The following is a 27,015-nucleotide window of genomic DNA, read 5'->3' on the forward strand; positions in this document are numbered from 1 at the left end:
AAACCATACAAGCTCCACAAGGTTCACACTGCCTATGAGCTCGCTAGGATGCCCATATCACCCGTACGTCATTATTGCAGTTTGTTACAGATATATCCCACAAACACACGCTGTCCCAGACTGGGGTGGGGTTCCACTTGTAGAGGGAACAATTGGCCTGTGTCTTTGAAGGAGCTCCAGTCACCCAGGTCAAATATATACCTACACGGTGCAGACTGAAAGGCCTAGTACCTTTTGACCCACATGGTATGGTACAAGGTAGTTATCTGGGGTTAGAAGTTCCTGTAGCCCTTCTCTCCACTGCAGAGCCAAGAGGCACAGGCATTTCATTCAGACCCACATCTCTTTCTCTTTACAGCTGGAGTGAGACTCTCATAGAAGGAAAAACATTTCTTTCTCGGCCCAAAAGAGAATTTCCTCCAGGGGAGAGTTGGGATTCCCATTTGAGTCAGTGGAAACTAAGTATTTCTACATGAACATGGGAAGTGGGTTTACCTCTTATGCCAGTACGAAGAAGGTCTCTCCAGGGGAAGGAAGAAATCAACTGATGGTGGAGTAGGATCCACCTCTCACTTACACAGTCTTATGCAGGTATCACTTCATTGATTTCAGTGTAATTACTCCTGATTAACAGTGGGATAAGGGAGAGGAGAATCAGGCCAATGTTGTTGTTTCCTGTTCAATACCCATCTTAGCTACAGAGAGAGAGCTTTATCTTCCAGACCTCTCTTTCACTCCAGTTGAATCTCACCACCTCACTCCCACTGGATGCTGGACACATGAACAGAGAGAAGCAAAACACAAACCTGCTTTACATAACCAGCGTTTATTATAGCCAACAGCTGGGGATGATTTCACCAGCCAACATGCGAATTTTGCTGCTGAGCAGACACCTGCCCCTCTGGAGAACCTGATATCTCCCTTACAGAACAGAATATATGATGGTACAGGTGAAACTTCAGAAAGTTGCTAATGCATAAAACTCATAAAAAGATGCCTGCATGAATTTGCAAAGAGGGAAGATACATATTGGGGATAGACAAACCAATTTGGATAAACTTGGCACTGACCCAACTTCAACGCAACCCAACCCTGAACTGACCCCCTTTTTTCTTTTTGAAGATTCATAAAAGTTCAATTAACTTTTTGTTTTATTTTTACAGCTGCCTCTGCATTTTTTGTTTGTTTGTTTGAGTCAGGACCAGAAACATAAGTGCCAAACTAATTATGAGGAACAGCTTTTTGCTCGGGTATTTTCAGCCTGACCAGAAACATGGTGTATCAGAAGCACCAGAGATTTTCACCCCAATTTTGCAGGTCCAAGAAGCTCAGTGAAGTATATGAAATCAAGGTGCTTAGTTGAATGGACCCACCAAACCTTTAGGGGCTCATGCATTGTTACTAACATACACTTGGGATGATCACCCCACCCTGGAACCTGGTGGTTGCAAACTGCTGAACCTTCCCCAACAGGAAGCAGCAGGACCCCCCGATTCCAGTGGGTGCATGAGGATCACTGCTCTCCACAGCGCGCGCACACACACACAGTTGCATTTCTCATATTAGTCACCCCTCACCTTGTACTTTTTTGGGAGGGGAGGGAGCACAAAAGTTCTTGCTGCCACCCTTTGTCATATTTTGAGTTTCTTCAGAAGAATCTCCTCTTCCTATACTTGCTCTGGAACTTCCATGGCAAGCAGATAAGATGGATTCTCCTCACCTTCCTTTCTCTGAAGAAGCTCAAAATACCATGGGAGGCCATTGGAGGAATGCCTCTGGTACAAGGATCACAACTAGTGTTCAGCAGTCTTAGACTGGACAATGGATACATGGGGTAAATTTTGCCATTATGCTCTCATCAGTGCTGAGCAGAATTGAAGTGGGCCCAATCTAAATCTCTCTTTTACTTCCTTCCCTTCCTCCCATTACCCCAGTCTTTATGGAGGTCAGACTGGACCCTAGCCAGGTGAGGGAAGGGACAGTCTCTTCCTCAGAATCTCCCAAAGTAACGCTGATATGCAGCATGAAACCCCACGTGATCTGACAGGTAGTCACAGGGGGCGTAGTTTTCACACTGTTCCTTCCTCAGCTCCATTGGGGACTTGTACATTTCATAGTACCTGCAGTAGACAAAGACAAAGATGCCACTCATGACTCATCAGACTCCTATGCCACCTTCTGAACTCAGGGACAGTAATTACCCAACATTCCCTAGAGATGGACTCCCTTACAGTGAATATAATATTTACCTACAACGGGTTAGAACCTAGCCCCTTTGATTAATGTCCAAGGGTGGCAGGGAGCTCTATCAGTTAGGGATTGAAGCCAGTTCCCCATCTCGTCCACCAGGCTCTAACAGCTAAAGATAGAACCCAGGCTCCCTGGTTATTGTTCCAGGGGAGTGGGTCGGGTCTATCAGCTGGGACTTTACCCAGGAACCTTAGTTATCCTTTCAGAAGCTTTACTGACTGGGGATTAAACCCAGGCCTTTAACTACTATCCAAAGATGCTCCCAGGAGGTATGTGAAGCGTGTTCTTGTGTCAACCTGTCAGCTGAAGTTCTCCGAGTCCCTGTCTCCAGGAGTGTTATAAAAAAAGATCTGCTTGCTGTAGTATCTGGGCCTAGTCAGACTGAAGAGCCTGTCTGATCTGACCTCATCCCTGCAGCAGAGCTGAGCTCTGTGCAGGAACTGAAGGCAAAGATGAAACCTCCTTAGTGCACCCTGTGCAGCGGGTTGCTTCAGTCCCTGATGTAGACTAGAGAAGCCTCTAATTTGCACCCCACTCTCCCTCGCCCCTAAGGGCAGTCCAAGTAGCCAGAAGTATCAGCAGCCTAGGAATGCTGGCCAAGTACCCCCCCCTTCCTGAGTACTCCCAGCAATACATCTGGCATGCCCCTGTGCTGGGGGCTCTTACAGAGGTGATGTAAAGCTGACTATGGTCACTCTATGTCTGTCAGAGACTCCTCAGGGGATATTTATGGCCCTTTGAGGAAGAATAGGCCACTTGTCTCCAGTAAGTATCTCTGGCATCCTCTTTTTTCTGCTTGTGTGTGTGAGGATGTTATCACAGACATGAATCAAATTCCTTGCCACATCCCACTGCCTTCCTATCCCCCTCTGAAATAATCAATACAGAGTTCAGTCCTGAGCCCAACTGGTGAGGCAGGGAAGATTTTACCTTTCATAATAGGGGTAGGACCTCTTCTGCCTCCTCACAAAGGCATTGGCCATTTCTCTTTTTACCTTAACACCTGCCATGGGAGAATAGAAGAGTAGGTTAGAGCTTTGGGGCTGCCTTCCTATAGTCCAAAAACTAGAGTGTCCTCTGGAGATGGAACATCTGCTATCCCTTATCACAGTCCCTCCCCACCTTACTTCCCAGAGCACATCTACCCACCCCAGCCTCCACAGTTCCGCCTCCCTATCTTCCACAGCTTCAGGGACCTATCTCCCCCTCCACTCAAACCTGCTTGGTCTCAGGGGCCCAGTTGGTCATGAACTCCAGGAGCATGATTCTCTTGTCACTTACTCTGAGGTAAATCTGGAGCAAAGCTATTGCCGTTAGTGGGGTCACAGCAGTAGGTGAAGAGACTCAAGCCCCAAATCTGCAGGGACATGGTTCCTTCTCTCTCCAGTCCTGATGACCTTAGAGTCTTGCCTTCTTTTATACAGTCTGATCCAACCTAATATGGACTGTCACACTGGCCACTGCACAGTGAAGCCTTGGTATCAAGGTCCACAGAGCACCCCAAGGTGACTGAAGGCAATGGAGGTTGTGTCACTGACTGTTGCCTGCTGAGACACTGCAGCCAGAATACCTTTAAGGGACTGTAAGAAGGCTGTGCTTAAGAATATTGGTGCCCATGTGTGCAGAGTGCTAGGAAAGATTTTAGAGTGGTAGCCGTGTTAGTCTGTATCAGCAAAAACAACGAGGAGTCCTTGTGGCACCTTAGAGACTAACCAATTTATTTGGGCATAAACTTTCGTGGGCTATAACCCACTTCATTAGATGCATGGAGTGGAAAAAAGTAAGCAGGTATAAATATACAGCACATGAAAAGATGGGAGTTGCCTTAACAAGTGGGGGGTCAGTGATAATGAAGCCAATTCAATTAGGTGGATGTGGCCCATTCCCAACAGTTGACAAAAAGGTGTGAGTATCAACAGAGAGAAAATTATTTTTTTGTAATGACCCAGCCACTCCCAGCCTTTATTCAGGCCTAATTTGATGGTGTCAAGTTTGCAAATTAATTCCAGTTCTGCAGTTTCTCGTTGAAGTCTGTTTTTTAAGTTATTTGTTGAAGAATATCCACTTATAAGTCTGTTATTGAGTGTCCAGGGAGATTGAAGTGCTCTCCTACTGGTTTTTGAATGTTACAATTCTTGATGTCTGATTTGTGTCCATTTATTCTTTTGCATAGAGACTATCCAGTTTGGCCAATGTACATGGCAGAGGGGCATTGCTGGCACATGATGGCATATATCACATTGAGAGTATTGCCAATGGGGAAATACACCGGTAATCTCTGCAGAGAGATCCTGGTGCTCATTTGTGGAGAGTCTTGAGAGGACAGAGGACCCTGCACCCCTTGCCCCGGCACACTGAGCACTGCATGGAGAGTTTTGGATACCTGTGTTTGGGGAATGCTCTGAGAGGGCCGCCAAGCTCTTCCCGCATAGAGATTGTACCATTTCCAGCTCATCTCATCTCCCTAACCCAGACTTTCAACTGCCAGCAATATGTTCTTTCTGATGCCAGATTACTTGGCCAGTGAGAGAGCCCAGCTGTTTATCTCATGGGGACAGAAGGTGTTATCTCTGGGGACCAACTGGCAAGCTGAGCTCAGGTCATGTCTGAAATACCACCTACAAATAAACCTTCACTGTAAGAAGTGCCAGCAATTACAACCATTCTTGTAAAGAACTTTCTCTCTCTCTCTCTCCCCCCCCCTTCCCACCCATGTTTTGATTGGTTCTCTGGGAAATTCCAGCTTTAATGATCCCCAGCGGCAATTTATTCCTCGACCTATGGGACAAGAGAGGGGACAGAGGGGGCCAAGAGAGCCAGGGGATAGTTTTCCTAATGGATTTCTGTGAGCCAGGCTGCAGAGCAGAGTGAGAGGCAGGGAAACGTTTCAGACCCTAAACTCAGGTCCCACTCCGAACTGAACAGAATACGCAGTCAGTACATAGTCCAAACTTACCCTTTTCCTGCTAGTTGAAATTGCAGTCATACAACCTAAAGCTCAGCCTAAACCTTCTCCCAGCACTTGGCTGTTCTTAGGTTTTCCCTGAAGGGATCTCTCTGTCCCAAACCGTAGCTCTCTTTGTCACTCCACCTCCCTTATATCCTAGTGGAGCTAATAAGCCTCTCTTGCTCCAGCAAGTCAGCAGAACTACCAACTGAGCAGCTCGGTGCAGGTTTCTAACTCCTGCTGTGATGAGCCAATAGAGGAGCCTTGCCATTCTGTGACTCCCATGATGGGTATCCGTCCATTCTGCTACTACCTCAGCTAGCTCACACCCTAATTCCCATGTAGCTCCCAGAGCAACGTGATTGTTGGCTGGGCCTGCCTCATGTCCTGGTTTATCTGACAATTGAAAACCTCAGCCTGCTCATGTCACTGCTGCCTGCTTCCTACTGTTTGCAGGGTTCCACCTGTTCCACCAGGTCATGTGAAAATTGGACCTTTAGTTGTCACGGGTGCTCTGCTGAGACGAGAAGATTCATGGTGATACCTGCTGTAGATCTCAGTGTTGGTCAAGGAAGGAGAAAGAAATGAGAGGATTTTCTAAGCATCTCACTCATTCCCTAATACTGATAAAGGGAAAGATGGAGGCAGATGCAGGGCTTGAGACAGGTGCAGAGATGGGGGAAAGTCATAGCAAGATACCTTCAACACTGTGTGATTCCAAGGTGTCCTTTGAATCTGGAAAACAAAGAACAGGAGTCAGGGGATACCACACAGGAACCAAGCATGTGATTCCAGTCCTTGGCCCCCATTGGATGGCTGTATCTCCCTCCCTTATTGGGCAACACCATTTCCCTTCCCACAATGGGAATTTTTATCTCTCTGCCCCCACTAGGGCCTTGTCTGCACTAGAAGTTTGGGGCAAAAATTTCCCACCATTGCTAATACTGGTTCAGTACTATCAATGTCACCAGAGTTTACAGGGTATCGCTACATTAGAGCTGGAAGATGTAAATTTCAGCTCACAAAGATATACTTGAACTAACTGTGATTGAGCTAATGCACTAAAAACAAGTGTGGCTGCAGCAGTGTGAGCAGCTGGAGGGGCTATACATCCAAGTATGATCCTGTCCAAGACCATAGGTACATACTCAGGATGGCTAGCCACTCCTGCCAATCAGTATTAGCACAGGTATGTCCACCGGTGCTGGAATCATATCTCCAGCTCTAGTGTAGACATATACATAGTGTCATTTCAGCTTGCTTGGAGCAAGATGACATAGTGATAAAAATGCCAAGGGAAGGGAAATGGTGTTGCTCAATGAGGGAGGGAGATACAGATACTATCAAAAGAGATGCAGTGGTGGTAGAAATAATGGGAAATTTTGCCCCAAATGCCTAGTGTAGACACAGCCTGGATGGCACCATCTCTCCTCCTTCTCCACTGGGAAGGTTTGTTTCTTTGTTCTCTCTGATCTGCTGAGGGCCTTTGACAGAATGTGAAGAAGAGGCAGGTATTAAAATACTTAGGAATAGTCCTGCCCTCTGGAGCATTGTAGACCAGAACTGAGGTACAGGGAAGAATGTAAAGCCTGTGATCATGTCACCCCACCAGCTTTCCAGTCATCTAAAGAGGAACATAAGAACAGCCATACTGGGTCAGACCAAAGGGCCATCTAGCCCAGTACAGTAACTCCTCACTTAAAGTCCTCTCGGTTAACGTTGTTTCGTTGTTACGTTGCTGATCAATTAGGGAACACGCTCGTTTAAGGTTGTGCAGTGCTCCCTTCTAATGTCGTTTGGCAGCCTCCTGCTTTGTCCACTGCTTGCAGGAAGAGCAGCCCATTGCAGCTAGCTGGTGGGGGCTTGTAACTGGGGTGGACAGGCAGCCCCCCCATCAGCTCCCCGCTCCCCTAAGTTTCCTGTGCAGCAGCCGCCCAGCAGGCTATCAATTGCCGGGCAGTTCAGGTGTCCCTCCCCCCACTGCCATGTGCTGCTCCTGCCCTCTGCCTTGGAGCTGCTCCCGGGAGCCTCCTGCTTGCTGTGCATTAGGGTGGGTGGGAAGAGGGAGGCTAATGTCAGCGTGTCCCCCTCCCTCAAGCTCCTGCACCCCACTTACCCCTTCTCCATATAGAGCAGGGTGGGGACACAGACGGAGAGAGACAAAGAGAACTTGGGGCAGCAGCTGCTGTCAACTTCCTGATCCACTTAAAAAGACAATGCACTTAAGAATGGGTCAGCTTACTTAAAGGGGCAGTGTGCATCTCTCTCTCTCTCCCACACACAAGGTGTGTGTCTGTCTCTGTCTGCTATGCTGTCTCCCTCCCTCTCCATTTGTGCTGCCTTGTTGAGTGTGAGAGGCTACATTAACAACGTGTTAACCCTTGAGGGCTCAGCCAAGTGCTAGTTCATCATTTAGCAGCAAGGCATTCCCTGGGAAATATCAGGACTGCCCAGGGGGTGGGGGGCAACTGGGGCAATTTGCCCCAGGCCCTGGGCTCTGCAGGGGCCCCCACAAGAACGGCCGGGGCTCCCTCCCCGGCCCCAGCCAGACCCCGTCTCCGCCCCTCTCCCGGAGCCTCAGCCCATCCAGGAGCATCCCTGGATAGCGGGGCAGCGGGGCTCTGGAGGGGCCCCTGAGCCCCGCCTCGCTCAGAGCTGCGTGGTCAGGGGGCAGGGCTGTGAGCTCCAGGCCAACCGGAGAGGAGCTGAGCTCAGCCTGGAGCTCGCAGCCCTGCCCCTGACCACGCGGCTCTGAGCGGGGCGGAGCTCAGGGGCCACGCCGGAGACACGCTGCCTCTGTTGAGGGACGCTACTAGACGCGCTGAGGCTCCAGGTGAGAGGAAAAGCTGGGGGTAAGGGGCCAGGGCCGGGGGGGTTGTCTACAGGGCACAGAGTCCCAGGGACAGTCAGGGCACAGGGAGGGGACAGAGGGTGGGGCGGTCAGGGGACAGGGAATGGGGGATTGGATTGTGGGCGTTCTGGGGGTCTGTCAGGACTCAGCGCGGGGGTGGATAGGGATTGGGGCAGTCAGGGGACAGGGAACAGGGTGAGGTCCTGGGGTGGTGCTTGGGAGTGGGGACTCTGGGGGACAGTGAGGGGACAAGGAGCAGGATGGGTTGGGGATTCTGAGGGGGGCAGGCAGTCAGGGGGCAGGAAGTGGGTGGGGGTCGGATAGGGAGCAGGGCCAGGCTGTTTGGGAGGAACAGCCTTCCCTACCCTAAAGCTCATTCAGCAGTTTGAGGCTTGCAGAAGAGCCAAGCTGTTACCTTTTCCATTTCCCTTTCACTTCTCAAATGCCAAATTACAGTCTACATTTAATTTCAGTGCCATAGGGACATTCTTGTCAGGAGAGGGTATTCCCTAATTTAAAATTAGTCACTGGGGCAGGGATCACATGAGAAGAGCAATATCCTACACCACCTAGCTTCTTCCCAACCCTACTAAGGGAGACCCCTTGCCCCTGCATTCCCTGGGGCTTCAGAGGGGTTAATTCAGTGGTTCTCAAACTTTTCTACTGGTGACCCCTTTCACACAGCAAACCTGTAAGTGCGACCCCCCCACACACCCCCTTATAAATTAAAAACACTTTTTTATATATTTAACACTATTATAAATGCTGGAGGCAAAGCAGGGTTTGAGGTGGAGGCTGACAGCTCATGACCCCCAGTAATAACCTCGTGACCCCCTGAGGGGTCCTGACTCCCAGTTTGAGACCCACTGTGTTATTTTAATTTTAGCACCCTGTGTCCATGCACATGCATGTGCTATTTTGAGCATTTCAGTTTTCACAACATAGGCTCATCCCAGATTCTGGAACAAGCTCAAATGCTTAGTTCGTGGAGTATGTATATAAGCTATACTAAAGACAAACCCACAGTAACCATCTCCAGTTTGTGAGGGACCCCATGGAGCCAGTCTCTAGGAAACACATAAATGCATGGAGGTTAAGTCTATTAATGGGTATTAGCCAGGATGGGTAAGGAATGGGGTCCCTAGCCTCTGTTTGTCAGAGGGTGGAGATGGATGGCAGGAGAGAGATCATTATTTGATCATTACCTGTTAGGTTTACTCCCTCCAGGGTGCTTGGCATTGGCCATTGTCGGTAGACAGGATACTGGGCTGGATGGACCTTTGGTTTGACCCAGTATGGCTGCTCTTATGTTCTAAGCTAAATGAACCCAAAGTTATGGAGACAGATATGAGTCAAGAAAGCCAGCAAAGTATCAGCAACCTGGAAAAATCTCTGACTGGATGGACTCAGGCGTTTGGTCATAAGCTGAGATCCAAAAGTTTTGGATTTTTTTTAAGCAGAATTTTTTTATTGTTTCTTTAAACAATCAAACACAGCAAGCAGCAAATATTTGGCCACACACTTCTGAAACCCCAAACTATATTCAGGTTTTGGCAGACTAATTTCAGCTTTTCAATTTAAAAAACTACAACAAATTTTGAAGGATAGCAGATATTGTCCGTGATTTTTTTCTGCTTTTTAAAAACCCCTAGTTTTCGATCCAGAAAAAGTTTTGACGAAAAATATTTGTCCAACCGTTTTAATGAGCTTTAGTGCCTTTTAGAACTAGCTGATGCTGAGAACCAGTGATACTTTGTAAAGAATTTTTCTCAAAACTGGGTTTGTGCCAAGATGCAGAAGATTTATTTTTCCCAGGGCCGCCCATGGGTGCAGAGCAAGTGGGGCAATTTGCGCCGGGCCCCAGAGGGGCCCCCATGAGAATATAGCATTGTATAGTATTGCAATTTTTTTTATGGAAGTGGCCCCTGAAATTGCTTTGCCCCAGGTCCCCTGAATCCTCTGGGCAGCCCTGGGAAATACCCCACCTTCTTCCACCCTCTGACTACACCACCTCAACCAAGCTTCACAATCATCATTGCTGTGAACAGTATTAAATTGTTTTTTTTTAAATGTACACTGTGTGTAGATAGATAGAGTTTTTTGTCTGGTGAAAAATTTTTCCCTGGAACCTAACCACCCCACCATTTACATTAATTCTTATGGGGAAATTGGATTCGCTTAACATTGTTTCACTTTAAGGCGCATTTTTCAGGAACATAATTACAATGTTAAGTGAGGAGTCACTGTATTCTGTCTTCCGACAGTGGCCAATGCCAGGTGCCCCAGAGGGAATGAACAGAACAGGTAATCAGCAAGTGATCCATCCCCTGTCGCCCATTCCCAGCTTCTGGCAAACAGAGGCTAGGGACATAAGAACATAAGAACCCACTGTAGGTAACAATGTCATTCTTGAGGAGGTTGTGAAGGCTAGAACTATAACATTGTTTAAAAGGGGACTGGATAAATTCATGGTGGCTAAGTCCATAAATGGCTATTAGCTAGGATGGGTAAGAATGGTGTCCCTAGCCTCTGTTCATCAGAGGATGGAGATGGATGGCAGGAGAGAGATCACTTGATCATTTTCTGTTAGGTTCATTCCCTCTGGGACACCTGGCATTGGCCACTGTTGGTAGACAGATACTGGGCTAGATGGACCTTTGGTCTGACCCGGTACGGCCGTTCTTATGTTATGTTCTTAATTCTAACCTTCGATGGTCCCTGCAATCACCCAAGGGGAATTCCCTCTGATTTTACTGGGGGCTCATGGGACCCATACTCTGCTTACCACTCCAAACCACCCAGGCTCTTCTTTAGTTCTTCACCTATCGCTCTTTCACCCATGGCAAATCCCATCTGCTATTGTCTTAGAAGTGTATTTAAGGGTACAAAGAAGATTTAGGAAAATAAATGTGTTGATTAATTGCTAGATTGTAAACTCTTTGAGGGGAGGGTTGTGGGGTTTTTTTTGTTGTTTTTTCCAAAGCACTGTGTGCATTTACATCAGCAAGACACATTTGATGTCTGATCAGACCCTGCAGACTATTTGTGGAGAAAGGAGCTATTCAGCATGAGTCTGGGTCTCCGAGTTTGACTCTAAGTCACTTAGGTTCAGCTTGTGACCCTGAGGCTCATGTTAAATATACCTTACTTAAGTAGTACCATTGACTTCAATGGGTCTGATTTGCAGAGTAAGGTCTTATTCAGCTTGAGCAAGGGCATCAGAATCTGGCCTTTACCTAGCAGCTTCTGAAAGCTAAATGGCAGTTTTGCTGTATCACATTCACCACAGTGAAGAGAAAGGGGAAACTGGTAGGTGTGTCATTCACTATGTTCCAAGTGAACTCTACCCCCAAGCAGTCCCCAGTTCCTGTTCTCAGCTATGCAAACAACCTGCCACCAGTGGCAGGATGGGGAAGCTAGCATGGCCAATTTTCTTCTGCCCCATCTCCTTATAATAATAAACAGACATATACCTATCTCACAGAACTGGAAGGAACCCCAAAGGGTCATCGAGTCCAGCCCCCTGCCTTCACTAGCAGGACCAAGTACTGATTTTTGCCCCAGATCCCTATGTGGCCCCTCAAGGACTGAGCTCACAACCCTGTGTTTAGCAGGCCCATGCTCAAACCACTGAGCTATCCCTCCCCACTTCCTTCTGCCGCTAGAGGAGATAAGTAGTCTTCACATCCACCTGGTGAACCACCACCCCAATCTTTAGTCAGAGATCCCCAGGCAGCCTCTTCACTGTCATCCTGCCCCAGTACTTCCCATTCACCTGTCCCCCAGTGCTGCTGCTCATTTGAAGTTCATGTCCTCTAGAATGCTGTCTGCCACACTGCACTGAATCCCCCAGCTCTTAGCCATAGAGAACCCAGCAGAGCAGCAACCCTCAGAGTCTTAGTAATAGTGTGATTAATAATAGTTCCAGTGTTTTTGATCTGAGGATCTCCAGGTGATCTACAAACACTAACTCAGGGGTCAGCAACCTTTCAGAAGTGGTGTGTCGAGTCTTCATTTATTCACTGTAATTTAAGGTTTCACGTGCTAGTAGTACATTTTAACATTTTAGGAGGTCTCTTTCTATAAGTCTATAATATATAACTAAACCATTGTTGTATGTAAAGTAAATAAGGTTTTTAAAACATTTAAGAAGCTTCATTTAAAATTAAATTAAAATGCAGAGCCCCCCGAACTGGTGGCCAGGACACGGGCAGTGTGAGTGCCACCGAAAATCAGCCCGCATGCCATAGGTTGCCTACCCCTGCACTAACTAGTTAATTCTCCCAATGACCTTGTGACTTAGGAAAGCACTATAATCCCCATATTACAGCTGGAAAAACTGAGGCACAGAGAGGTAAATGATTTGCCTAAGCCCTAAGGTAACACAGCAGAGAATAGACACTAGGACATTTGACTCCCAGCCTCCTGTACTAGACACTACCAGCAGGTGAGGCAGCATATGAAGGATTGTAGTAAGGGAGGTAAAAAGTAGTGACCAAGTTGATACCCCCTTCACCTCCTCCTCTGAGGAGAAGGTTGCAGATGAGAGGGAATGGGGAGTCTTTAACTTAATGCTTTTTAACCTTAGAAAGATTCAGGAGTTTGACTGAGCTTTGGCAAAGGTACTGGCCAGTTCCTGTTTTATCCAAACTGTGCCACCTATGCCAGGAGACAATGGCTCCTTACAAAATGTCAGAGGGCAACATTCTGTCTGCTGTAGAATGGAGCCTTCTGGAAATCTCTAGGCTTGTGGAGCCTATCTGCATTTTGCACTCCACATGGAAACTGATAAAGGATTAGACCAAGACTAATGAACAGACTGGAATACAATAGCTGCTTTAGAGCAGACTGACCAGGAATGAAGGAGAGAAGCTCTCTGAGGGGAAAACAATCGAAGGTTAAAAACCGTATTGCAAAATATTAACTAATTTCTCACCAATCTGATGCCTGTGGGAGTGTATTTAATTTACAGGGTCATCTTTAACACTAAGGAATTCAACACTGACGAGAACTGGCATAGTACAGGCAAGTACAGGGCAAGCTTTCTACCCTTCCTGTCTCAGCATCCCTGTCCATTCTGCCAAAGCAGAGAGAGGCTGAACACCTGCTATTTCAGATCTAGGTCTCCCTCCCCCTTTCCAGCTGTGCAGCTCACTCCTCTATAGCTATTTCTTATTTAAGAGGGTTCTAGAGCTTGCCTCCCAGCTGCAGCTTATATCCTATGACCATATTTTTTTAACAGTATCACTACCATTTTTTTCATTGTGCCTTCAAAAACTCTCCCAGTCTAACATATTTTAATGGAATTAAAAGGTGTAGCTTTATTTTTCTCCTCAGATGTCTCTGGGTACTGTACAACTTTCCAGTGTTGGCAGATATAACATAGCCTTCCCCATGGTCCATGCAGTTTAGACAATTCCCCTCAATTCTGACCTGCAGCGCAGTCCATTTGTCCAAAACTGGGGACCCAGCTTTGCTAATTCACCTAAATCCTAACCTGGATTTCTGAGATTGCCAGTCATGCCCAGGTGTGCAATAGTTTGCGTCCTAGTGGAGGCAAATGTTTATTAGGGATTAGGCTGGAGACCCCCAAACCCATTCTTATTTGTGACCTATATAATAATATAACTCCTTGCCAGTGCAATAGCCCGTTGTATACTGCCTAGCCCCAAAGCAGGTCTTCTCCTGAGCAAGCAGGCTTCTCAGGTTTTAAGTGTTCAATAATACACTCAGTGAACACTGCAAGTGAGATAAATGCTGTGTCCCCTTACCTCTTTCACAATAGCAGAAGGCTGCCAGGGTCAGGAGTAGCAGCACCAGAAGTTTCCTCATCTCCTCCTTTTTGTCTAATGCGATTCTGCAGCCTCAGAGCTTCTCTAGGAGGGTTCTGGAGCTTGCCTCCCAGCTGCACTTTATATCCTGTGACCATCTGGAGAGATCAGGACTCTGGCCAGAGTCTCTCAAACTTTGACATTCCTGTGTCCCAGCTCCAACACAAAGCTTCACATCTGGGCCAATAGCTATCCGGTCCTGGCAGCCATGTACACATCCATCTCAGTCCAAAGGTTCATGGCACTTCCAGATGACTTTATGGAGCTCTGAATGCTACTTTTAAAGGGAAAAAAAAGAAAAGCTTAATTGCAAACATCCCATAGTTTAGTGTGGAGCGAGAAAGCGATTCCAGCTGCATGGAGGAGAGGCAATGGGAGAGAACCATCATGTCATGATGTGGTGCAGCCGATGAAGGGGGTTTCATATGACCCATTTTTGCTAATGAAACAATCTTACACCTCTGACAATCTGAGTTTAATCAAATCCTGCGTCAGCTCAAATAAGATGATCTCAGTCCAGTCTCTGGCATGCTGAGGTCCCCACAGAGGCAGTTTTCTTTCTGTGAGAGAAGTGGAAAATGGTAACACTGGATATGGCAAGCTCGGCACATTGGCTTGTGTGGAAGGAACTCACCACATCACTCTTCACCTATTCCTCTGACCCGCTCTGGAACTCCTTCCAGACCAAATCATATGGAACGATCCACTGTACAGTGCTGGGCCAGGGGGAGCTAAGCAGAGAAGACAGAAGGGGGAAATGAAGGTTAGTAATCTGAGCTGTTCCAATCTCAAAACTAAGCAGCACCGTGCCCAGTTGTTTCAGGATATGGTCTTGGTGACACATTAGGGGATTGCTTTCATCCAAATCAAGACTGATTTGAACTAATGCCCCAGAATGAAGCTAGGGGCACATTGCTGCAGGAGGTGGTGTCATTCAGATAAGGTATAAAACCAAAGCTACATTTCTGGGGTCAGACAGTGCAGCTAGGCCTATATATACCACTTGAATGTCCCACGGTGCTTTTTGAAAGAGAATTAGCCCCAGTATCCTTGCCAAATTGCAATTTGGGCAGTTACATTCTGTCTGCCTAAATTCCCCCTGTAGCGTCAAGTAGATACGACATTTGATAGTTCCTGTCCTAAGATGTTGTTTGTACACTATTAAATGCCTGCCAAATAGACCGCTGCATGGCAAGGGGAAGAGGAAGTGATCCCTCCAGAGCCCAGTTTTCAAAAATGGCACTTCACTCTGTGTTTGGTGATTTTAGACGCCCCAAAGCATGTGTATACATAGGAAATGGGGAGGATGTGGCAGCAACAGGGGGCAGAAGGAACAGTGAGTTAAAGATTAGGAAGAAGGAACAAAGGGCAACTATATAGGTTTGGGCTGAAACCCAGTAGGATGAAAAAAAGAGGAGATGCACAGCATTGAAGGATGAAAGGGAAATGATGAGGTAATATATTTACCTCATCAAAAGATGAGGTAATATATTTTATTAGACCAACAGAATCCAATATCCTGGGTTATCTAATATCCTGGGACCGACACAGCTACAACAATACTGCATATGACAGATGACCCTGTAAGACAAGGCGGTGAGGTAACTGGACCAACTTCCAGTAAAAGATATTACCTCACCCACCTTGTCTCTCTAATGTCCTGGGACTGACATGGCTACAACACCACTGCAAATGACCCTGTAAGAGTTAGAAGAGTATCTGAGATGGAGTCCTGCCCCTCTAGGGAGTCTAGGTGAAACCAAAATGCTTTCAAGAGGGGTCTGGAGCTCTGGGTAGAATGACAGTTGGGTGGTCAGCTGAGCTTGGGCTGAGGTAGAGAAAGGTACTGAATGTAAGGGAGGGAAGGAAGGAGAAGAGGAAAGAAAGAGAGATGAAGAGAAACAGAAGAAAGACTGACAAACAGGTGAAGGACAGAAGCAGAAATGATTTCACTGGAGTAGAGGAAGGCAGAAGACAGGAAATACAGTGCACAGATTTAGTTTAAGGATAGTAGTTAAATAAAACACAGAGGAGGGGAGAAGATGGAGATCTGCCCATAGGATAAACCCCGTGATTTATTGGGGTTAAATTAAAATTAAAGTTAAGTAAGGGGAATTCTAGGCAGTACAGTAATGCAAATAAATAATAATAATAATCACTATTTCCTGGAAACACAGCAGCAGCCACCCATCAGCAATGGAAACTGCCATCTGGTTTCATCAGGCAGCACTGGATATGTTCAGTATGATACAAGAGTTTGCTTTGGGAGGTTTTTAACATTCATTCCCCTGAACTTTTGGATTTTGGGCCCTCTTGTGGTAGAGAACTGCACTGTATATTATCTTGGCAGCCAGAAGGTGTGTTTAGGACCAGAGGCAAAAAAGAACAAGCCAGTTTTGAATTCCCCTGGGCATAAGCTGCATGGCGACATCAAATCCCAGGGCTCCCTGCAGCAAATCTAGAGGTAAGAGGATATTAACTAGTTCCTAGAAACTGATTCAGTTAGTGCTGTCAGTTGTAAATAATGGTTGTTAAGCTTTATGGAGATGGAGTCTTGTCCGGTCCTGGCCTCTCTTAGTTAATTTTTCCCTGTGTGTGAATGGTGGGATAGGCATACATCTCTATCATTCCCCCAGCTCTTGCTGCACTATCCAAGGGTCCATTATATCTGTGTGTGTATGTGTGCTATACAGCTATCTCTCTGTGTATGGGTATGAGAAAGTACAGTGCATATGTGTGCACAACATTTATTAAATCTTAACTCTGCCAAATCAGATGTGATTTTCACTAGATCAATCAAAGACACATCTGCAACCTAGGAGCCATGTTTCTGCCAAATGTTAAGATTCCATCAGCTCTGGAGCTGTTCAAAGAAAGGGCATAACATTTTTCTTAGTAGAATAACTGCAGTTTTCACCCTTTCATACTTGAAAATGGCTCACTGGATTTGGAAGGACCGTTAGAAAAAATGCGTCCCTTGACTGAGAGCAAACATATCAAATTTCAGCTGAAAATAAAAAAGCATTGAAAAAACAACGGAAAAATGCCCTTTAAAATGGAAACCCTTAGGCAGCCTTAAGTATAGACCTTGCTATGATTCCTATCTATAATATCTATGTGTGTAAGTGTTTAATAATAGATTTACTTGGAGACCATTATTCAGCCACTAGATTCCTCTGGGCTCTGTACAGATTTTCAGAAAGCATATGCTTCCTAGTAAATAAAGGAGACATAGCTGAAACTCAAGCTGTGTGGAAGTCTGCTTATTTGTGTCTATAGTTTATATTTATTTAGTTTAATAAGTGCTTCCAGTTTAAGATGGAATGTGTCCCATGTATCATGGCAATGTGTATGTATGGAATACATGAAGATGTGGGGTGCTATAAAGGATTTAAAACATGAGTTTTAGATGGCTGCATTGCTCATAATTGGTGCAGCCATGAGTAAATTATGCAGGTGATCTCAAATGAGCACTGCTAAAACCTTTATATCATACCTTATTATGCTTTATTCTCTACATGCCATGTATTGTACATGGGAAAAAAGATTTTACAAACATATCAGAACCCTTTTTTATTGCATTGTGACTGTTTCTTATACCTCTACACAGGTAACTCCATGTGCCTTAATTGGCATTTGTTCATCTGTTCAGAGCTCAGACATAAAAATGTTACAACTTTAAGGTCTGATATCTTGGGATTTTCAACAGCTAGAAGTAAGTTCTGCTTTGAGCCCCACTGGAAAGTTGGGAATTTCCCCTTTCAAGTTACGTAGTGAACCCATTTCTAAGCTTGATGCATAATGAGATCAGACAAAATATTGCCGGTCCTACAGTCTCAAACTTGGGTAAATTTGTGATCTGGCATGTGGGGAAATTGCACATTTGGGGGAAAGAGGCAGGGTGTTTTTAAGCATCTGTTTAGAATGTTAGAATCAGTCTCAGAGGACATGGACTACCTGGCAGAATTCAGATGAGGATCAATAAAACCTCAGCAACATGCACTCCCCCTTCCCCGCCACAGATGTTACCAGAACTTCCTATGGGCTCATTTCAACTCTTCCCATTTAAAAAAAATTAAAATCTACTATTAAAATTTTTTCAACCTCTAAAAACCTGTTTCACCTTTTGAAAATAGCTCACTTTCACCAAGCTGCACTGCATACGCCACAGATTATTTCAGCTTGCTGGGAACAGTTCAAAGGATGGTCTGGCCTGAGGAGCAGGAGTTAAGAAAAAGTTATATGCAGGGCCAGCTCTAGGTTTTTTGCTGCCCCAAGCAAAAAAAATTGTGGCTGCCCCTCATCCCAGCCCTGGGCTCCTCGCCGCACCCCCCTGCTGCCCCAGCCCTGGGCTCTCCCCCCAGCCACACCCCCTGCCACCCCAGCTCTGGGTCACTGGTAACTCGCTCCCAGGGCAGGTCATTCAGCAGGAATTTTAGATGTGCACAGAACACAGACAGGATTGGTTCCCATATGGTTACAGAACTACAGTAAAGTGGAACAATTTTCAGCTTGCGTGATTGGAGGATATCTGGATGCATATTATAAGATTGTCCTCCATAAATGAGGAAAAGCTGAGGTGCCTTTATTATTCTTTTGTTCCACTCTTTGTTTCTATGGGGAATTTGCCAATGCAATATCACTGTCTTCCTTTTAAACAAACAAAAAAGTAGCAATTCCAGTCCTAAAAACCACTGAGAAGCATTTCTTGCTCAATTTGACCCTACTTTTTCTACAGCAAGTTACAGTGGATCAGTATATTCAATTTGGGAGAAATGAAGTAACAGCTGCCCAAACTGAGCTTGAGCACTCCTGAATTTTGAGGTGTTCAAATCTGGAAGGCAGGTGCTAGGGGGGGCTGTGGCTCCGTGGGGGAGCACAGCAGCATGTATGCAGCAGTGTGTCTGGCGCTGCACAGAGTGGCACAGTAAGGTGGCTAGGGGGTTGGAGAAGGGGTAGGAGGTTCCGGGGAGGCAGTCAAGGGACAGGGAGCGGGGGGGTTGGATGGGGCGGAGGTTCGGGGGCAATCAGGGGCAGGATGAAGGGGGGGGTGAGATGGGTCAGGGTTTCAGGGGGGGTAGTCAGGGGACAGGCAGCAGTTGGATAGGCATGGGAGTCCCAGGGGTTTGTCAGGGGACAGGTAGGGGGTGGAGTCCTGGCGGGAAGTTGGGGGTCTCAGAAGGGCAGTTGGGGACAGGGAGAAGGGAGGCTTAGATAGGGGGTGGGGTCTGAAGGGGCAGTTAGGGGCAGGGGTCCCGGGAGTGGGCAATCAGGGGACAAGGACCAGCTGCACTTAGATAGGGAGTGGGATCCTGGGGGGCAGTTAGGGGCAGGGGTCCTGGGGGGGGTGATCAGGGGACAGGGAGCGGGGGGGTTGGATGGGTTGGGGTTTCTGTGGGGGGGCAGTCAGAGGGAGTGGATGGTGGCAGGGTGGGGCTACCCTCCCTCCCCATGGAGAGTGCTAGTTTTTTGAATGTTAAAATATGGTTCCCTACCCTTCACAGTGCAGCTCTCTATTCTCAGCAGGCTGCAGCATGAGGTCTCAGCTACCTCACTCCCTCACCCTTCCTTTCCTGTTGGTAGTGGCCAAGGGAATGCTGGGAAATGTAGTTCTTTCCCTGCTCCAGGGCTGGCTCTATAGGCAGGGAGCTAACCAAGGAACTACAGCTCCTAGGGCCCCCTGTTGGTTCTCAGCTCCCATGCTGGATCCCTGCCGGCTGCTGCCCCTACAAATGGGCTGCCCCAAGCATGTGCTTGCTTTGCTGGTGCCTAGAGCTTCCCCTTGTTATATGAGGCCTTTCTATAAATCTCCAGACAATTCAAACTAAAGACAGCTGAGCCACCAGCATGCAGTAATTGCAGGAATCCTTGGTGATGGTCACCCCTCCTCATTCCCAGTCCTGACAACGAGAGTATACACATCTACCATACACAGACAATGCCACCATAGAACAGGAATCATTAGTAATGCCTGCTTCTCTCTTCTCTGTTCCCTGTCAGAACTGCACTTCTGTCACCACAACAGGAGCCATTTAAAAAAAGAGTATTGGTGTGAGTGGATATGTAGCAGAAAACTGTAAATCCAATTGACGTAAGTGATATTGTTTCTCTACAGTGTATGCTTTCTTTTTTCAGCAAACCTAATTCACCTCCTCCCTTTGATCTGGGAAGGACTGGGGTTGTGTGAGTTTGTATCTCAACCCAACCAGTGCTTTTAACTCTTTTATTCCAAATTAGCTTTTTGCCTGAGAACCATGGGGTTTGAGTCTCCTCTCACTGTGAATTTACATTGGTTTAATTCCATTGACTTGGCTAGAAGTCCTCCTGAGTAATGTAAATGAGAGAAGAACTAACCCAAGAAGATTAAACTAAGCTGGGCAAGATTCTCAACTGATGTAAATCAATTTTAGTTCATAAAGTTTGGTCGTGCCACTTCCCACCAGCTGGGAATCTGTCTGTCTCTAGGATGTTTGCTTTCTGTATGATTTTTTATGTACTTGTGGTTTATAGATGCGGTTTATATTTTTTTGTTTGTTTCCCTGACTGCTTGAACCAGACAGCAAGAAGATTTGTTCCTTCTTTCTCTGCACATTTTTTCCCTATATTATTTCCATGCTTTTGTGTGAGTTAGTAAGTTTAAGGAAACAATAGACCATTGATTACTTTAAGGCACAAAAGACTCCTGAATTCTCAAAACAACTTTCTGCAGCTTTAAAATAACCACTCTTTGCCAGGGCCAGTGATCATCTGTTGTTTACAACATGCAATTCAGCACTTCTGATGCTATATAGTGATGCGCTCCCTGCAGTTTAGGAGGCAGATGCTGCTTGCCCAGGGTTAAGTCTTTATTTTGGAGCTGTGGTAGAGTCTAATTATGAACTTGAGACTGTCCTGCTGAAATAAACCAACCAACCCTGTCCTGCTGAAATAAACCAACCAACCCATCTGAAATGCTTCATGTGTGAAGTGATTGCAGAGTAGACTTTTGCTGGTGAAAGTGTAAAGCAATTTATACAAGGCACTGTGGAGTGATGAATGTTTTAAAGAAATTAGATTTATTTTGCTTCCTGGAAAGTTTCCTAATTTTTTATTTATTTATTTTGCTTGTCATCGCTCAAAAAGACTTGAACTACAAATTAGATAATGCTTTTTGTTTCATCCTGTTGGGCTCAATAATAATTAGTTCCTTTGGCTAGTTTAGAAGAGTTAAGAATTTAGGTTCAGTTGGTGGCTGGGGCTGAGCCATATACATGTGGCGAGGAAGGGAGGGATGAAAGGATCCACAAGAGGCCCAGGTACAATTACAGTCTCTGTGCTCCCTTTGCGTTCCCTAAAGAGAGGGGCAGGGAGCTGGGGCCAGGCACGTGGAGGAGAGTAGGCTTCACTCCTAGTAGAGGTGCTCTCTGTCTGCGCTCCCCCAGGCAGGGGGCAGATCCACAGCACCCCCGCCACACTGGGCTGTTACAACTGGTTGAAAAGAACAGTTTAAAAATACAACTCTTTCTGTAATATTTTTAAATGTTTTCCAAGTTCAAGGAAATGTTTAGAAAGTCTAACCATCTCAGTCAGCATCTAAAGACACAATTGAGCCCTCAGTTATTCCATGCAGTTTTGATAATGTTTGAGCTTCCTGTGATTGCATGTCGGACACTGTAATCCTCACCTGGTGCAATGCAGGTACTCCAGTAGCTGCATGGTCTTTTGTTGTCAGACTATGGTCCTCTTGATCTGCAGGCTTCATGCTTCCTAAAGCTTGGATCAGAACAGCTTCTCCATATACTAGGGGAGGTTGGAGGGAACAGGCATCCCAGAGCCATTTGTGGGAAGGAGGGGGAGTCTGAGGGCAGTGAGGAGAGAAAACAAGTTAGGATGGAGGAAGTGGGCCCATGTAGAGCCTCAAAGATCTGTAAGAAGCAGGAAACAGTGCACGGGAAGTGTCTGTGCAGTAGGGGCAGCAGAATTTCCATGTGGACTTTCTATGCCTCATATAGAGGCTTGATGTGAGAATATTCACTGCCCAGGGTTTCTGTCACAGATCCATTCTTAGAAACATTGACTTTAATAAATAAAAAAAAGTCATTAAACTTGAACAAAGATTGAAAACACATATAACTTCAGGGAAAAGTGCCGTCAAAGAACAATGATAAATAAAAAAAGATTGAAAGCATATAAATGCAAAATTCAGGGCACCCAAACAACATGAAATCAGTTCCACCCTTTGCCACCCTCTGAGATTATCATATAATCTAAGAAATAAATACTGGTGTCATGTGCAGTGAGCTAAATCCAGAGTAACTCCACTGAAGTTTATGGAGCTATTCTGGATTTACACCTGTGAAACTGAGATTGGCATTTGACCAGGAGGATGCTAAATCATGCATAGCTGCACTGTGGCAAAGCTGGCTAGTAATCTTGGGCTACTTCTGCACTGCAGTAAAAAACTCACAGTACCAAATCTCAGAGCCCATGTCAACTGATTTGGGCTTGGGCTACAGGGCTAAAAATTATGGTGTAGGCCAGGGATCGGCAACATTTGGCACGTGGGTTGCCAGGGTAAGCCCCCTGGCGGGCCAGGCTGGTTTGTCTGCCTGCCGCATCCGCAGGTTTGGCCGATCGCAGCTCCCACTGGCCACGGTTCGCCTCTCCAGACCAACATCCCTCGGCCTGTGCTGCTTCCCGCAGCCCCCATTGGCCTGGAGCAGCGAACCATGACCAGTGGGAGCCGTGACTGGCCGAACCTGCAGATGCAGCAGGTAAATAAACCGACCCGGCCCTCCAGGGGGCTTACCCTGGTGAGCCACGTGCCAAAGTCGCTGATCCCTGGTGTAGGTATTCAGGAAGCCTGGACTCTGACCCCCTCCCCACTCTCAAGACCTCAGATCCTGGGCTCCAGCCTGAGCCCAAACATCTACACTGCAAGTTTTAGCCCTGCAGCCCAAGCCCCATGAGTCCAAGTCAGCTGACTTGGACCAGCTGCAGCTATGCCACAGGTCTTTTATTGCAACGAGGACGTGCCCTTACAAATGTTTTGATTAAGGTTTCATATATAGAAGAGTTTTAAATGCTTCTGTGGTGTGTATGTCCCAACTTTGCCTGTGAATTTGACAAAGGCTCAAGCTTGTTTATGGAAGATCTGTGTTTATAATATGTAAAGTAGATGAGGATCTATGCTTAATTTCACAGTATATCAACACATTGGCATTTTATACCTCATAGCCCTTGGTGGTTTTCCACTTCTATATTTGGGTATTTGCATACGAATCTGAGGAGGCCTGGAGCCTTGAGTACTGAAGCAAGGTATATTTAGCAGATAGAGAAGACTTTATGTGTTTTAAGATCCCCATAGCTGCAGATATCCAAACAGCTCTGGTTGCTAATGGACTGGGGGTATTTACATGCTTGTGTATGGCAGCACTAGCTTCTATTGATAATGTCAGAAGGGCTTTGCCCACCTCTTTGGTGTTGATATAAGTTACAGTGTCTCAGATGTTTGTATTCTTCTCTTGTGACTGAGACGTGAATCCTTGGGTGGTCTGTGCATGGTGTTCTGAAATCAAGATGCAACTTGATCTCTGATGACGTGTGGGCAGAGATGGGGACAAAGTTAAATCTGTTTGGGTGAATTTAACTGTGCACTTCCAAACATTGGTGGTTTTAAGTATAACCTTAACTTGGAATTTCCAGGGTTTCTAAAAATTAGGGTTATTGATGTGTTTATTTATTTTTAGCTGCCATGCTCTTTTAAGACATTCTCCCCAGCAGTCACCAACTTTCAATCTTACATTATTTTAACAAAATTAATATTCAGGCTCCTTGTCAGACTATATAATGGATTTGCAGCCAAAGATACACAGACTCCCTGACACAAGGTGTACCAGGAACATATCTACTGTTGAAATAATTTCTGAGGACACACAGATTACAGAAAGCCCTTCTCTGCTGTCCTGTGTTCCCTCTAAGCTGTGCAGCTGCATGGCCACCCAAGAGCCAATCAAATGCTGTGCACTTGATTAGCAGATCCACGCATATCCCACGACATGTGTTCAGATGCTTCTCCCCATGGGCGGCAGGTGAAAAGTTGGGGGAGGCTAGCCCCCAGCGCCTCCCCTTCTGCCCCTCTTCCCGACCAGAGCCCATACACCCAGCCCCAGAAAGGTGGTGTGGCCAGAGCACCCCCAGCTCTGGAGCACTGGGTGGGCAGCATGGTCCCAGCACCAGGCAGGCTGATGGATGGGTAGCATGACATGGCCACAGCCCCACCAGCCCCGGGCCTTGTGCGCACCAGCCCCAGCCTGCCTGCCCCAGCTTCTTGGTCACAGAAGAGCAGGAAGGGAACTGGAAGCAGGCAGGTGGGAGTCTAGGGGCAGAGTGTGGGCAGGGCCATGCAAGGCTGTTTGGGGAGGCACAGCCTTCCCCTGCCTATGCTACCTGCAGCCCATGCTCCTCCCCCCACTGCTCTGTAGCCACATTGCTCCTGCCCTCTACCTTGGAGCCCCTGGCCAGCTGCTCCTGGGACCCTCCTGCTTGCTGTGCAGAGTGTGTGTGGGGGGGTGATGTCACGCTGTCCCCCTCCCCCACCACATACCCCATCTCTGCAGAGCAGGGGAGGGAGGACAGGGCTCAGGAGCAGGATGGATGGAGCTGCTGCTGTTTGAATGAGCCCACGCACACACACCCCTCCTGCTGGTCATCCTTAGGAATTAGCTAATTTTCCTCTGCCAGCCAGTGATCTGCCTTACCTCTCTCATTCCCCTTTCTTGGGTGCTGCCCCCTTGGCAGTAACCCCTCAGTCTCAGGGTCACCCCACACACAGGGAACCCCCACCCACTATCCCTACTTCCCCTCAGTTTTGGCTATTGCCCAGTATCCATCTAGCCCCCATTCAGTGGGCAGACTGCAGTATAAGCCACTCATCACAGGCAAAGGGGTTTGGACCTGCTGCCTCTGGCTACTTGTGCGCTGCCTCCTACAACCCAGTACCTAATAGGCCTTACCAGGCCTGCAGCCTGTGGCTTTCCTAGGCCAGAGAGACTGAGAAGTCTCATTAACTGATTAAAAGGAAAAGCAAGGAAAGAAATAAGGCAACCTAGTGGTCAGAACAGAGGACTGAACCACTGGGAGCTCGCCCAGCCCCACGCCGTGCCGCTCCAGATACCTGGTTAAGCTCCCTGCAGCCAGGCCCTTCTCTCTCTGAATGTAGAGAGAGACTGTCTGCTTGAGCTCCTGGCTCAAGCCTTTATAGGGCCAGCTGGGCCCTGATTGGGGTGTGGCCCCAGCTGAGCCTGCTTCCTCCCAATCAGCCCAGGCATCTTGCCCTTCCACAGCCCCCTCAGGGCAAGAGAGGTAACCACCCCGCTACACACACATATATACAAACACTGTCTCTGTCTCTCTCACACTCACACACATGATTCTCTGTCTCACACACATACACAAACACATCCTCTGTCTCTCTCACACACACACTGTCTCTTTCACACTCACCTCCCAATACATACCTGTGTTATTATTGTTCTTGTTACGTCTTGGTACTTCCTGCAATGCACATATATCCTCTGTAATTTTATTCTTTCAAAATGCTGTTATTTTAGTTTTTTGACTGGTCTATGCCTTTCATAATTTTATTTCTCACTTATGCTTAAATTTAATTCTTTGTGTAGTGAGTTCTAAAAAGCCTAACCTGTCCTGGCCGGAGTAATTATCCCTATGGTAACTTTTAAAAAATACAGTATACATTATATCTAGGTTTTTTGTTTCTACTGGTGGCGAACATCCACGCATTACCTCCATATTGGTGCACATAACAAAAATCATTCTGCACATGGATGGAAATAATTAGAGGGAACATTGCTGCTATCCCCTAAAACAGTGGCTCTCAACCTTTCCAGACTACTGTACCCTTTCAGGAGTCTGATTTGTCCTACGTACCCCAAATTTCACCCCATTTAAAAACTACTTGCTTACAAAATCAGATATAATAATACAAAAGTATCTCAGCACACTATTACTGGAAAATTGCTGACTTTCTCATTTTTACCATATAATTATAAAATAAACTGGAATATAAATATTGTACTTACATTTCAGTGTATAGTATAGAGAGCAGTATGAACAACTCATTGTCTGTATGAAATTTTAGTTTGTACTGGCTTCGCTAGTGCTTTTTATGTAGCCTGTTGTCAAACTAGGCAAATATCTAGATGAATTGATGTACCCCATGGAAGACCTCTGAGTACCCCCAGGAGTATGCATATGTCTGATTGAGAACCACTTTCCTAAAAGATACAGTGAAGAATACAGTATGTTTACTCCTAAGCATCTACCACAATATACCTGCACATATATGCAAAATGTGTGCACTGTGCCCTGAGGCTCAGGTCATTTTCTATCCCCTACAGATTCCAGAGGAGGCAGCAAGAGAAAGGAGGGATATATTATATGGGTGGTATTTTGCCCTGTGAGCTCTGTCTGATTTCCCAGTACAGCAAGAAAGAAGAGCAGAGCAAGAAAGAACAGGGTCTGTTTCATACAATAGTTTCTCATTTTATCAGCTGAGAACATTTCCGCATTATACTTCAGAGAAAAGGTGAGATGATTAAATACAATGGAAGTGGTGGAAGTTCCATCACTTGAGAATAAACTTGGGGCTGTAGAATATTCTGTAGCATACAGAACAGACCTGCATCATCACAAATGGGGAAGTTGTATGGACATGGTGTTATTTAGCAGGTCTTTTCCATCATTAACTTCTCTGCCTACATTTTCACAAGTGATTAGTAACTTTGGGTCCCACTTGAGACACCTTGAAGGGGCTTGATTTTCAGAAAGTATGGAGAACCCATTCACTGAAAATCAGGTCTCTCAAGTCAGGCACCCAAAATCACTAGTCACTTGTGAAAATTTAAGCCGATTTCAGACCCCGGAGCAGTGGTGGACAACCTGCGGCCCATGGGCTGCACACAGCCCATCAGGGTAATCCGCTGGCGGGCCGCCAGACAGTTTGTTTACATTTGCATGACCACCTGCAGCTCCCAGTGGTCGCGGTTCGCCGTTGCAGGTGGCCATGCAAATGTAAACAAACTGTCTGGCGGCCCACCAGCGGATTACCCTGACGGGCCACAGGTTGCCCACCACTG

At 46.6% G+C, this 27,015-nt stretch overlaps 1 protein-coding gene across 6 annotated transcripts; it reads right to left on the reverse strand.

The window, feature by feature from the left end:
• Positions 1-807: 807 nt before the first annotated feature.
• Positions 808-25,055, reverse strand: LOC120374265 (osteocalcin-like). 6 transcript variants are annotated; one of them, XM_039493692.1, is made up of 7 exons: positions 25,035-25,055; positions 21,543-21,716; positions 18,003-18,092; positions 13,820-14,610; positions 5,897-5,932; positions 3,181-3,253; positions 808-2,120 (listed from the first exon to the last, which is right to left on the reverse strand). In XM_039493692.1, the coding sequence occupies exons 4-7, from the start codon at positions 13,878-13,880 to the stop codon at positions 1,991-1,993; spliced, it is 300 nt and encodes a 99-aa protein (XP_039349626.1). In that variant the 5' UTR covers positions 13,881-14,610; positions 18,003-18,092; positions 21,543-21,716; positions 25,035-25,055; the 3' UTR covers positions 808-1,990. The 6 variants fall into 6 exon arrangements, with proteins under 6 accessions (XP_039349626.1, XP_039349615.1, XP_039349605.1 ...); XM_039493681.1 differs by lacking the exons at positions 18,003-18,092; positions 25,035-25,055 and adding an exon at positions 24,365-24,414 and having other exon boundaries at positions 13,820-14,439; positions 14,529-14,610; XM_039493671.1 differs by lacking the exons at positions 18,003-18,092; positions 25,035-25,055 and adding an exon at positions 24,365-24,414 and having other exon boundaries at positions 13,820-14,153; positions 14,514-14,610.
• Between the last annotated feature and the right edge of the window lie 1,960 nt (positions 25,056-27,015).

This window comes from Mauremys reevesii, linkage group 1 (genome assembly GCF_016161935.1).
Source record: "Mauremys reevesii isolate NIE-2019 linkage group 1, ASM1616193v1, whole genome shotgun sequence".
NCBI classification, from domain to species: domain Eukaryota; kingdom Metazoa; phylum Chordata; order Testudines; family Geoemydidae; genus Mauremys; species Mauremys reevesii.